General features: G+C 42.2%; 3 protein-coding genes across 3 annotated transcripts; 1 reads left to right on the plus strand and 2 right to left on the minus strand.

The window, feature by feature from the left end:
- Positions 1-5,796: 5,796 nt before the first annotated feature.
- On the minus strand, positions 5,797-6,771 carry CLUP02_11019 (uncharacterized protein; the record flags this gene model as incomplete). The annotated part of the gene is made up of 2 exons (XM_049289990.1): positions 5,797-6,633; positions 6,688-6,771. The coding sequence occupies 2 exons, from the start codon at positions 6,769-6,771 to the stop codon at positions 5,797-5,799; spliced, it is 921 nt and encodes a 306-aa protein (XP_049147135.1).
- A 966-nt stretch (positions 6,772-7,737) lies between these two features.
- CLUP02_11020 (uncharacterized protein) lies at positions 7,738-10,875 on the minus strand (the record flags this gene model as incomplete). The annotated part of the gene is made up of 3 exons (XM_049289991.1): positions 7,738-9,684; positions 9,742-10,026; positions 10,096-10,875. The coding sequence occupies 3 exons, from the start codon at positions 10,873-10,875 to the stop codon at positions 7,738-7,740; spliced, it is 3,012 nt and encodes a 1,003-aa protein (XP_049147136.1).
- Positions 10,876-11,678: 803 nt separating this feature from the next.
- On the plus strand, positions 11,679-13,408 carry CLUP02_11021 (uncharacterized protein; the record flags this gene model as incomplete). Its single annotated transcript, XM_049289992.1, has 2 exons — positions 11,679-12,668; positions 12,722-13,408. 2 exons carry the CDS (start codon positions 11,679-11,681, stop codon positions 13,406-13,408), a joined length of 1,677 nt encoding a protein of 558 aa, XP_049147137.1.
- Positions 13,409-13,565: the final 157 nt, after the last annotated feature.

Raw genomic sequence — 13,565 nt, forward strand, 5'->3', positions numbered from 1 at the left:
CGAGTTAGAGTAAAAAAAGAGAGGACGAAACCCGATCCTAAATAGAATCCTAATCCCTTATAAATAAGTAAATATTAACCTAGACTATTAAAGGATATAGATATATAGAATCGCGGATTAGCCTAATAGTAAGTAAATTAACGTAGTATTAATCTATTTAACTAAGGTTTATAAAAAAAAGGGGCTATAGGGGCAACCCCTATTTTATAAGATTATAGATAACCTTAGCTACTAACTAAATAAATAGTTCGCAAACGTAAGCCTAGGAATTATAAAAGTAGTTAATAAATTCCTTTACGGGCAAGGAGTATTACTAGCGTAATTATAATCGCAAGAGCTATACGAAATACTAATAATAATAATTATAGAGGAGGAATTCGTACTATAAAACTAAGTATAAGTTAATAGAGCGTATAATCGCTTTAACGAATTTAAAAAAAAGGTAAACGACCTAAATTTCCTCTTTATAGTTACTAACGGAAATCTATTATCGTAAAAGGATATACCGGGGTAAAATATAATACTAAAAATATAATAATCGATAATTCTGCTTATTTTAATCTATAACTTATTACTATTATTAATACGAAATTCGGCGCCGATCGGCTAATAAAAAAGGAAGTAAACGACCCGAAGTTATTAATAGTACGTAGTAACGTAGGGTTCGTATATAAATACTAAAAATCTAGTAGCGAATACGAGGTAATTTATAGACTTTAAAAAGATCTTCCTAAAAGAGAAATTATACTCTAGGGGGAAGTATAAGGTCTTATAAAAAACCCTAACAATGTTTTATAATTATTACGAAAAAGTCGGAATTAGGGAATACTAGTACTATTTAATAATTAATATCGTACTCGTAGGTAAAGCCTCTAATTACTATTACGAAGTGGTACGTAATCTCGATCAAAACGACTTTTTTAGTATAATTAACGCAATCCGAAGCCGCTTCGAGACCTATAATAAGAACCTAGAGCTCCTATTTAAGCTACGAGCGATTTCTTTTATATTTATAACTAGGATAATAAAAAGTAAATCGCGAGTAGAGATCCTTAAAAAGCTTATTAATTAAATTAATAAGCTATCGAAAACCTAGCTAAATAAGAGGATAAACGAGTAAAAAGTCGGATATTTTTATACCGTAATTTAGTATATATTAAAAATAAAAATTACCCTATACTAAGTACCTAAAGACTACGAGACGCTCTACTCGAGGCTAAGATCTAGCTTTAATATTAAGGTAAGAATGCTACGCTAAACCTATTTCTAAGTATACGACGGCCCTTATTAATAATATTAGGTCGATCGAACGTATAATAAAAAAGGAAAAGAGGCTAGATATAGTAATTGCTAGTAAAAAGGCCCAGATTCGTTAAATAAGCAGAGATTTAACTTATAAGTAGGGTAATAAAAAAAGTAATACTATATTTATAAAAAGGATAAATATTAGTTAAGTAACTACTCTAAGGAAGAGCGTACTAAATCGTACGAATAATATAAAAAGTCGAGGGTAGTAAATAGTAAAACTAGCCCTCGTTAGTTTAACTAATTCCTCGTTATATATAAGGGCAGATCTAGGGGTATAAAACTTAGTAATAGTAGCTAAAGTAGCGGCCTAAAGTATATACCCTCTATAAGAGATTCGGAAAATAAGGAAGATCTTACCCCCTATATTAACGAATTAGATTATAACGAAATTAAAAATATTAACTACTCTTTTTTTACCCCGTTAGCCTCTAGAGGATATATAAAGCTAAATAAATAGAGGGTAGCGGAAGCTCTTAATAAATAGGCTTTTATTTATAAATAGTAAGGGAAGGTCCCTTAAATAACGGATATAGAGGTAGCTAAAAAGGTAAATTTAATAGGGCCAAAGCTTATTATCTTAACGATTAAAAAGAAGACGCTATCTCTCTCGATATTTAAAGAAAAGGAATATAATACTAAGTATATTTAGGGGTAGCTAGAGGGGTCCTTTTTATACTACCCAGATCCCTCGAATACTAAGCTCGTATAGGCATTTTACGCGAGCAAAAGGTACGGCCTAGACGATTTCTATAAAGTTATCCTAAATATTAGGGTATTATAATAGTTAATTAAAAAAAAAAAGCAATTCTAAGCGCTATAAAAGATCGCGCTAGTAATACTTAATACGTCAACGGTAGGTATTACGAAGATTAGTTTCGGCCTAAGTAAGGAAATCGTCGCCCTAAGTATAATAAAAATAAAAATATACTTCGGAACGATAACTTTTTATATTTTACTTATTAATACCCTATTTCTCCTATATCTAAAAAATATAGATCGACTAGGTATTATATTTAATAATACGAGGAATAGAATCTCTAGTAATAAGCACTTTGAGGTAGTCGAACGACGATAGGAGTATACGTTTATAAAGCTTATTAATAATACGAAGTCGATTAATTACTTAATAAAAAGTGAGCTTAGAAGACTATACTAGAGATTCGGGCACCCGTCGGTTATGAGGCTATATAACCTCTTAAAGTAATTAGGTAATAATAATATCGAAATAGGGGCGCTAGAGTAATTAACGAAAGTATGCTATTAATACTAAATAAATGCGCAAAGCCTACGCAGATTTAAATTTAAATTACGTAATAAGCTTAACTTTAACTAAGAAATAGTCGTCGATATTTTTTATTTAAATAGTTAGCTAGTACTATATATAATCGACGTATTTATATTTTTTTAAGTAGGGTAATTCCTCTGGGATCTATAAGTAAAAATAGTATAGGTAGCCTTACGAAAAAGCTAGATCGATATATACTAGGGATTGCTAAATAGTATTAGAACCGACGCTAGTACTAGCTTTAAGTTAGTAAAATTTAGGGATAATACGACGGCCTATAGTATATAGCTAAAAGTCGTACCCGTTAAAGCGTACTATAATATTAAAAAAGTAAAAAGGGTATATTAGTAGTTAAAAAGGGCGTTTAGAATTATTAAAAAGGAAAATCCGGATTTTATTAATAACGAATGCCTCTAAATAGTACTTAAATACTATAACGATACTATAGGGCCTAACGGACTTATACTAACGCTTTTAGTATTTAGAGTATATTTAAGAACGACTTTAGCCTCGCTACCGTTACTAAGTATAAGTTAACGAGCCCGAGTAATTAAAAAAGTAATACGAGCATTACGCAAGGTAAGCGTAAAAAGGTAAGTTAACGAGGTAATTATTACGTATAATAGGCCTAATATAGGGGATAATTTATATATACCGCTAAATTTAGATATACGAGTATAGTGCGAAATTACTTAATAATAGGCTAGGCTATATAAGTTAATTTCCGTTAACGAGCGCTCTTATATAGTTACGAGAGATCGTAACTAGCTACTCGAAGTATTAATTATAATAGTTAGACCGTACTATATAGATCCTAACGAAGTAATTTCTTATTTATAAAAAAAAAAAGAGCTAAGGGAAACTATATAACCCGCGGTAGAGGTATAGGAAATTATCCTTAACGAAATCGTCGTAGTAGTACTAATAGACGACGAGGAAGAGGATATTATTAAAAGGGCACTAATACTATTAGTAAGACGTTATAAAAGACTATAATAGTAAGCCTTAACGTAGTAATTTATTATTAGTAACGAGGTAATTAATACTTTTTATATAGTAAAAGAGAAAGCTAATTTCGAGCTAGTGGTTAAACTACGTAAGGAAAGCGTAATTATAATTATTAAAAAGCTATATAAGGGATTAGATCTTATCGAAGTAGATACTCTTCGCGATCGAGGGGTCTATCGATTTATTTTATACGACTTAGAAAAATATATAAACCTTTATATATTTAAATTACGAATAGTTTATAAAATTAAAAAGAAAGGAATACCCTAGCCGTATAAGAAGTCTAAATACGTAATTTAGGGGTACGGCGACGTTAAAAAGGCGACGCTACTTATATAATCGCCCACTATATAGCGCTATAGCTAATAATTAATAATAGTACTAATAATATCGTTACAAAAAAAGGGATATAAGATTTAGAGCCGTGATATTACTTAGGCCTATACCTAATTAGCTATAGGGCTTATAAAGAAAATCCTAGCCTATTTACTAAAGGAAATAGCTAATAAGTACTTAGAAAGCACGATTATTAAAGTGCTTAAGCTACTATATAGGCTCGTAGAATCGGGTACCTATTAGTAAGCTACCTATTACGATTTTTATATTAATTAACTATTAATAATTACCTCTACGTACGACCCGTGCTTACTAGTCGCGGAGCACGAAGGTAACTAATTTAGGATCGTCGGAATATAAACTAATAATATATTAGGCCTATTTAATATTAACTTTATAAAAAAAGAGGATAAGGAGCTTTAAAAAGCGGGCTTCGTAATAAAGCTAAAAGAGGTCTTTATAATAAATACCCCCCTAGTATTTAACGGCGGGATTTTTATAATTAAAGGGGAAACCGTCGTTTTTTAATAAAAGGGGTAGGGTAAGAAGATAAACCTCGTTAATCTAAACGTAATTAATATTAAAAAGTAATATAAAGCTAAGCTTACGCAAGGGGTATATATTATAAATATTTATTAGCCCGAGGCGACTTTTAACTATACTAAAGTAATATAAGCTATAGATTTAACTAAACGAGACGTTAAAGTACTTAATAAGCGGCTTAAGTAGTAATAAACGAATCTCGATTAAGGTCTTATTTACTACCCGATCGACCTTACGACTAGTAAGCTCTACGTTTTTATTAATAAGTTATTTACGAATAATAATAACTTTACTTCGTAATTAGGGTATATTATTATTTTAGTTAATAAGAGTATAGGCAAGAGCGAATTTACTATATATAGTAATATAATTTATTACTCATTAATTAAAAATAAGTAAGTAACGAGAAATATACTAGCGTCGGAGGTCTATAGTATAGTTAATAATATTAACCTCTCTTACGCAATTTTAATAACGCTAAAAAAGATTACCGATCGAATTAGCCTTTTACTTATTTTAACGGTTATTTATATAGATTCTTACTCGCTATATAAATACCTCGTTAAATTAGGAACGACGAAAGAAAAGAGGCTTATAATTAATATTATAGCCTTTAGGTAATCGTACGAAAGGCGCGAAATACTCGAGATCTATTAGATTAATAATAAAAATAACCTCGTAGACACTTTTATAAAAATAGTATTAAATAAGGGATTAAAGTAATTCGTAAGTAGTAAAAAAGTTATTATATAAATAGAGGGATAAGTTATATAAAAAGAGTAAAGAAAAGGGGGAAAAGGAGACGACTTAGTAAACGGGCCCGAGGTCGAATTATACCTCTAACTATAGTAGTTAAATCGATAAAAAAAAGAGAAAGTTAGTATTAAATTAGAAATCTAATTTAACTGCGGTATATAGCCGACTACCTAGGGGCTAATTAGGGGCCCTATTTACGATTATCGTAGCTAGCCTAACTTATAGTTAGAACCTCCTTTTTATACTTACTACGTAGATATTTATATAGTTTAATTAATCTCTTCGTTAACTACGGTTCGAACTAACTACCCTGTAATAGGGATACCAACAGTATGTCTTCGATCGAAAGGAGCACACTTTGCTCCCGCCGAAACCGCCTCCATAGGCTCTCCCTGGCGTCAAATGAACTCCTGTAATGAAATGAAACCAATCTGCATAAAAACTCCAATCTATAAAGTGCCAAAAAATATTCGCCCTTTTCTCTTCTTCAGATCGATGAACTACGTGGCGAACTCTGTGGGGTGGGCATGATATTTGTGTAAATGCTGGGTGCGGCGCATCTAGCTCACGATGCACGACGATGGTCTGCGTGTATTGTTAGACGGCGGGTCTTCGTCTTTGTCTTCGTCATCGGCCTCGGGCCTCACTTTCTTGTCGTCTGTCTTGTCCCCATCGACTGGGACAATGTCCTTCTCTTCGGCCGGAACAACTTTGTCTGTCTCGGTTTCGGCGTCTTTAACCGTCTCGGGTTTGGCGTCTTGAACCGTCTTGTCCCCATCGACTGGGACAATGTCCTTCTTTTCGGCCGGAACAACTTTGTCTGCCTTGGTTTCGGCGTCTTTAAGTTTGGCGTCTTGAACCGTCTCGGGTTTGGCGCCTTGAACCACTTCGGGTTCCACCGTTGTGACTACTCGAGTGACGTGGTCTGCGTCTGGCTTCAGGCCCTCGTCTTTGGCTCCTTCTTGGGTCTTCTTTGCGGTGAGCTCGTCCTCGGCGCCCTCCTCTTCCTCTTCCTCGATGGTCTCAAGCTTCTTCGACACATGTTTTTGCTTCATTTTTCTATTGCCCTCTTGTCCGTTGACCTTTTTCTTGCTGCCCTCTTGTCCGTTGGCCTTTTTCTTGCTGCGAGTGGAATACCGGGCTCCGGAACGTTGAGAGACTGAGGCGGATGTTCCATTGTATCTCGAAAGCAATTCTTCATTCGGAGGCAAGATCACTCTCGACATGGAAGACGCTCGGTTCTCCTGAAGAAGCGAAATGATTCGAGCTCGAGCCGCAGCGCGACGTTGCTTGACCTCGTCGATCATCTGAGGGTCGTGCAGTGGGTCAACATCCCAACTCTTGCGAACTTCGTCGGCATGTTGCTGCTCTCTTCTTCTCTTTCGTGCCTGACCTTGCTATTTGATCACATTAGACAATATGCAATTAAAATTGTTCATGATTCAACGTACCGGAGTCTCAACGAAGGCTTTCATGAAGCCGTACGCCTCGTCCAGAGTTGGCAACTCTTTGCCCTTGTCTTTCTTCGGAGGCATGGGGAGCCACGACTGCGAGTACCTGGTTGGGTTCTAGTGAGGCCTCAGAAAAGGTCAGTGTAAAGATTTCGAATAAGAAAGGACGGAAGCCAGGTAGAATAGAAGAATGGAAATAATGCAAGGGAAAAGCAATCCCGATGGGCTTTGTTGAGAAGCTAAGCAAAGCAGAGCCCGAGGAAAGGGTTGACAAATGAGAGTTCGGGATATCGATGAATCGAGGGAGTAGATTTAAAAGAGTAATAACACTGGAAACGATTTATATTTCGAGGGGACAGGGAAGGAGCAAGAATTTGATATCGAGATCTCCTCGTGGAAGGAGAGACGTGGGGAAGAAGAGACGTGGGGAAGAAGAGACGTGGGGAAGGAGAGACGTGGGGAAGAAGAGACGTGGGGAAGGAGCAACAATATACAAAGAGAATAATAATTGAACATGAATCTCGAGAAGAATTGAAGTACAGCTACGTAAAAGCAAGGTATACGGCTGGTAGTATGTGTCACGGAATGTGTGTCTCGGATCAACGACACACACACACTGACGGCCATATGACACAACCACTGAACTATACAACTGAGTGCCAAACAATTGCTGTAGGTGCTCTGATAGAAGGGCATTCAAGGGCTTAGAATAGTTGGATCCCAGATAGCAGAGTATTCCTCGGTTTTGGTGACTCTGCAAAGGTCCCAGGGACTTTTCGGGTCACATGGTTGAGGGAGGGCGAACAGGAACAAGACAGCACAGATTCATATTGGACTTCGAGATAGTTTTCACATGGAGGAACCAAGACTTCTTCATTCATTTGATCGAAAGGGCGACGTCATCATCGGGATGATCAATTGACCTATCTGCCTATATGAAACTCTGACAACTCTCTCAAGACGATTTCACGTGCTCCGGAGCAGATGAAGCTTGATCGGAAACTGTTGAGGGTGATTTGAATACGGTCTCTTCCCTCGTCCCCTCCTTCCTCAAGATAGGTCTGTCGAATTCAGCATGTAACCATGAGACTGATGAGTGAACTCCAAGAATGGGCCACTGCCCTTCTTATCCTGTACGAAATCGGGAACGTCGACAAAGTCAAGGTCCAGTTTGAGTGCCTCTTCCTGCTCCACGCGGGAAAGCAAATCCATGATCTTGCTCACTGTCTGAAACTTGAAGTCTGAACAGCTTCTAATGTACTGTTCAATGGCCGAATTAGGAGAGGTTATCCGATAGACGTGGACTGCCTCAACTTGACCCTGTCTGTAGCAACGAGAGAGAGCTTGGAGCTCCTCTGCCCTTACCCAGGACGACTCGCACAAAATGACATTGTGCGCTGCAGTGAGCGTCAAGCCGACTCCACCGGCTCCCAAAGTGATCAGGACGGTAGCGGCCTTGTCGTCGTTCTGTACTTGGAGGCGGACCTCGTCTCTGTACTTCTGCGATTTCGTTCCATCGAAACGGAGAACATCTGGCAGTAAAGTGCCGTTGCCCTTTTCGTAGCGATGTTGAAGGGACTTCTCGACCACGTCGAGGACCTTCGTAAAGCGAGAAAACACAAGAACTTTGAGACCAGGCTTGTCGCTATGAATTGTGAAGATCTGGTCCACGATAGCCTTGACTCGAGGCTTGTTGACGTACTCCTCCGGGTCGGCGTCGTTGAGCTTCTTGAGCCACTCGTTGCGCTTCTTGAAAGAACTCTCGTGATCCTCGTCTTCTGCGTCGTCGTCGTCGTCGTTGACGTCTAAGTCGTGGTCTTTGTCAGTGGTGACGTCGCCTTGTTCGCTTGGCAAGCTCTCGCTCTCTAAGTCTTCCATCTCATCAGAATCGTAATCTGTCTTTCCTGAATCGTGCGGAAGCCATTCGGGGTCGTCGGGGTCCGAGTCACTGTCTTCGGACTCGTCAGGGACGTAATCGTTCTTCTCGTCATCCTCCCAGTCCTCTTCTTCCCCTGATGTTTCACCACTGCCTGATTCATTGTTTCCAGCCGCGCCTCCTTGACCCAGTGCTTCAATGGGGGTCTGTCGGTTCTTGATCTTTGACTTTCTTCCACTGCCCTTCTTCACCCACTCGATAAGCTGAGTAGCATCAAGCCGGTCAATGTCAAAGCCCTTTTCCCGGCACCAGCCTTCGAAAGCTTCAGTATTTAGATCCTTCAGAGGCTCTTGGTAGAAAAGGTCGCAGACGGATATCAACTCTGCCTTGGTCGCCTTCGCTAACGCTGCGGCGTGTCCGGCGGGAGTGACTGGTCCTGGGTCCTTCTTCTTCATCCTTGCGAGTCGATAGAATTCGTTGGCCAATTCTGCTACTTCTAAGCAGGTCGTTCGAGACAAATTGGCAATGACGTCGTGCTCAATAAGACCGGGAAGGTCCAGAACGCTTTGAGGACGAGCGACCAGGAACGCATCCAAGACAATCGCGAGACTTTCCGCGTCACATTCCCGGGAAGGGGCTCCGTTGATGATGGTGCCAAAGCAGGCAACAAATGACTCGAAAGAGTCGAACGGATTTCCTGGCATGAACTCCAAGATGCCATAAATGTCATGCCACCGATTTGGGATAGGTGTGCCCGAAAGCCCCAAAAAGGCATCGTACTTGAGGCTAAGAACGGCCTTATGGGAGATGGACTTGATGTTTCGGAGGCCATGGACCTCGTCAACAATGAGAAGAGGTATAGTTAGACCAAACAGACTCATGGCGTGTCCATCAAGAGGGTGGTTGACTCTGTAGGGCCTCCACTGCGACTTCTTCACGCCACGGACTTTGAGATCTTGATCCTCGCTGAAAAGGTATCCAATCTTTGTCGCAGCCTGGAGCTCTTTGTACCTTCTCATGAGGAACTGCGTGCCAACGATTACAATGTCAATTCTTCGGGAGAGAATGTTATCCATGGTAATTTGTGGGTTTTTTAGCACCAAGATCTTGACTTGATGGGTCTATGAAACGAGGTTAGCTTCAGAAACGGAACATTTCCAGCAAAAAAAAAGGCTCACATCTTGAAGATGGAAGCGGATCTCATCCTTCCATGTCGAATGTAGGCCTGGCGGTGCCACAATGACGACGGGTCCCTGGTATCCGTTGCCCTTACGAAGGGTGACCGTGATGGCTGTCAGCGTTTTGCCGAGGCCCATTCCGTCGCCGAGAATGGCCCCCCTTCCCGGGCCACGCAGCATGGTACGCAGTAACGGCGCAGCAACCTTTTGCCATGGACGAAGTTCCGTGGCGAGGGCCTCCATAGTCTCGCTGCCCAAGGCATCAGGGTTTCCTCTTATATAATGCTGCACAATCATCGTCAGTGTCTGGAGCAGGAGACCCATTAAGAAAGAAAAATTGATTGTAAGACTTACAGACAGAGCTCGCCATTTGAAAAGGAATCTCCGCATCAAGATCTCTTGGTTGTCCCTGGTCCCGAGGAGCAGTTGGTCAGCGGGACGCTTGTTGAGCCAGTCACAAATCGTGTCGATGTCTCTGTCCAAATCGAGCTCTCCAGAGTCTAGCTTGGCCTGGATGGCGAGCCTCAATTGAGGATCCTCTCGCTTGGACAGCAAGTTCTTTTGCTTTGAGTTTCTCGGTTGCTTTGCGGCGAAAGCTTGGAGATAATTGTCCGGCCCAATTTGGCCATTTCCGGGAGCCTTGTGTTGCGATTTGACGAGAGCTGAGCCGCAAAGACCATCCAAGTCCATATCGAGTACAAACTCGTACAGGGATGATGACCAATGGCTCTTGAGGTTCTCAAGGTCTTGCTCCGATGTCGAAGCGAGAGATTGATCGGACATGGGTCGTTGGAAGCCTTTCGAGAGGGCCTTTTGCGTGATCGATCTCTTTAGGAGATCAATCTCCAAGGAACTTGTGCAAGATTCTCTTCTTGTGGTCTCGCGGGAGTACACTTCGTCTAGTGCCTTTCGAACATTGTCTATTCTGGCTTCGATCTTGCTGTCAGATCCTTCATCCTCCGCTAAGGCGATGGTGTGCTCCAGAATCTTGGTCTCGTGGTAAAGTGAATAGAGGTGACCGTCGTTGGTGGACAATTCGCGGTCGAAGATGCGGGGATTGGTAACGCGACGCTTCTTACGAGCACCTTGGCGCTTACGCCGCAGCTTTCTCTTCTTGGCATCATGAGGCGCCATGAGGGAGGTTCGTGAGCTTGAGTGTCGTTTGGTTGCAATTCAGGAGACTCGTGTATTGACAGTGCCCAAGTCACACTTGGGATTCGGAAATGGTGTGTGAGGTACTAAATGGAAATCCCAATTAGTCATGTAAAGTCGCAAGAAAGCAAAAAAAAAAAAAAAAAGGAAAGAAAATTGCGAAAAGAGAATGGCTCTTCTTCATTCGTTTGAATGAGATCAAGCCGATCAATCAAACGTACCTTGAGTCTGATGTACGTGTTGCAATCGAAATCTCTAGAGGTCTCGGGGCTGAAAAGATGTAACACTTCTTTCTAAGAAGACGTGGGAGCATGGAGGTTGTATGAGGAAAAGGAAAGGGCCCATTAGATAACTACCTTGCGAGGGGTCAAGGGCAAGTCAAGTGAACTTTGGGAAGGCGCGACCAACAACAATTGTTTATTCGTGGTCCTTCTCTCTTTCACTCTTTGGTACCCAACTCACTTTCTTTTTCTTCAAGGAAAAAACAAGGCCATTCACCTTTTTCCTTTTTCCTTTTTTACTCTTTTCATTCATTCCCTTTCCACCACCGCCTCGATCTGGGAAGCTTTCACCCATCTATACGCTCCTCCCCAAAGGTATGTCAAAAGTATCAAAACAGCTGATATGGCCACTCCCTCATTGATTTTGTTTCAAGGTACTCAATTTCTCGCGAGTCATCTGCCTTCGCTCATAAAGGCAAGGCCCGGTGCGTCTTCATTCGATTACTCAAGCTCCCCCTACACGTCCTTACTTCGATAAAGGACAACGCCCTCGCTCGAGACAACATGGCCGAAGGACGAGTCGCGTGGACGACTTCAGGAAGGTCTTTCGATGATGAAATCGCTGGAGGAACGAAGTACCAAATCTTCGAGGTACGCCCCGGAATGATCGGCTGGCAGCTTGGAAAGGCCAAGACCAACAACGAAGACGAGGTGATGAGCCAGTTCATGTCCGCCCACAAGTGCGGTCCATGGCCCGTCTCTGCCGACGCCGCTTACGACGTGTCGATTGATGACACCCTTGTTCACCCTGACAACCTTACCAAAGACCTTCAAGCTGGCAAGAAGAATCTCGTTCTTCATGTAGGGTACTTTATCCCCGGCGAGACGGCAGATGGACCCAAAGGCTCGATTTCGGAAATGAAAGTGGCCGGCCACCAAGCGGCGTTGAAGCGTTCGGATATTTCCGATGATCAGATCTATCAGGTCGTTTTCCAAATGGGCACATTTGGAGGGGCGGCAAAGGCCTGTGTCCTCGCCGATCCTGATGGAAATGGAGTCTGCAATCAGGTTGTCCTCCCGTCCGGACTCAAGCACGTCTTTCTCTTTGAGGAGTTCCTCGACCTCGAGACCAAAAACAAGAAGATCAGAGCCCGCGGCGTCGGCAACTTGATTGGTAAAGTCACCGATCCTGCGGCATGGAACAAATGGGAGAAGTCATCGGGCGTTTCGCGGAAGAAAGCGGGGGAAAAGAATCCCATTCCTGCGGATGGCCTTGAGGCGGACAATGAAGATGCACCCAGCGACGAGACGGGCAGGGTTATCAAGCTCATTTTCGAAAATGAGCACACCCTAAAGGCCAAATTGGCGAGCCTTGACGCGAGAATGAGTACAGACTCGCTCGAGCCTGAGACCGTGGAGACCATCATCCAAGAAATCGAGGCTTTGGGCCTAGAGCACCCAGGTACAGCATCCAACAAGAATTTGGTCCGGATGCTCTTTCCAGATCAGCCGTTCGAAATCCATCAAGCAACCGAGGCCCTCAATGAATCCAAGGTACGATATTCAAGGTCCATTGTACAAGGGACAAGAACTGACATCGTGAACAGAAGCTTTGGCCGAACCTTTTCAAGCTCCCTGTTGGTCCGCAGCCCACCCCCGAGCTACTGTTTCGAGTGGGCCATGCCCTCCGCAATGCCTTGCGTAACCGCACCATCGTCAAGTACAACAACTTGGAGACTTTCTTGTGTCTTCTTGTGCTCATGGACCCGGACAAGTCCATTGCCAATGCTTCAGTGTCGAGCCCCGAATGGACGAACTACGTTGACCAGGCGTACACAGCTGCGAAGCTGTTGCCACCTTCTTCTTCGGAGGGTGAGAGAAAGTCGGTTACGGGGGGAACCCCACTCCGTCGTAGAGACGTCGTGACGAACCTCGTACTGCACAAGCTTACCGAAGTATCAAAGGTCATCGACCTAGCCAGTGCTCACATTGAGCAGCAAGCCGCCAGGACCTTCGGGTTCAAATCCCTACCGCCTACTATGACGGCATCGGCTGCTCTCAGAGGCTTGGCTAATGAACACGAGTACGGCGCCGCCCGGGTCTATGTTGAGGGCCTCTATCGTACCATTGCAAAGAAGTTTTCTCTTCTTTATGGTACAGTCATCGTTGAGGAGATTACGAAGCTTAAGAACGAAATTGAGGGTCTTGAGGTAGAAGACAACGAGGACACCACCCCAAGTGATAGTGGGACGAGCGAGGCAAGCGAGAAAGACGTCGAGATGGGGGGCAACTGATACGGCCTAGTTCAATGAGGGAGGGCATTGCCCATTTGCCGGTCAATACCGAGAATTGTATGAGTAATTACCAGTCAATCAATCCACATTCATAGGACTTCTTTCCTCTGCCCTTTCATAATATCGTGGGATTTCCCAGTGACAAGCAGATATCCTC

The sequence above is a fragment of the Colletotrichum lupini genome, chromosome 5 (assembly GCF_023278565.1).
Source record: "Colletotrichum lupini chromosome 5, complete sequence".
NCBI lineage: Eukaryota > Fungi > Ascomycota > Sordariomycetes > Glomerellales > Glomerellaceae > Colletotrichum > Colletotrichum lupini.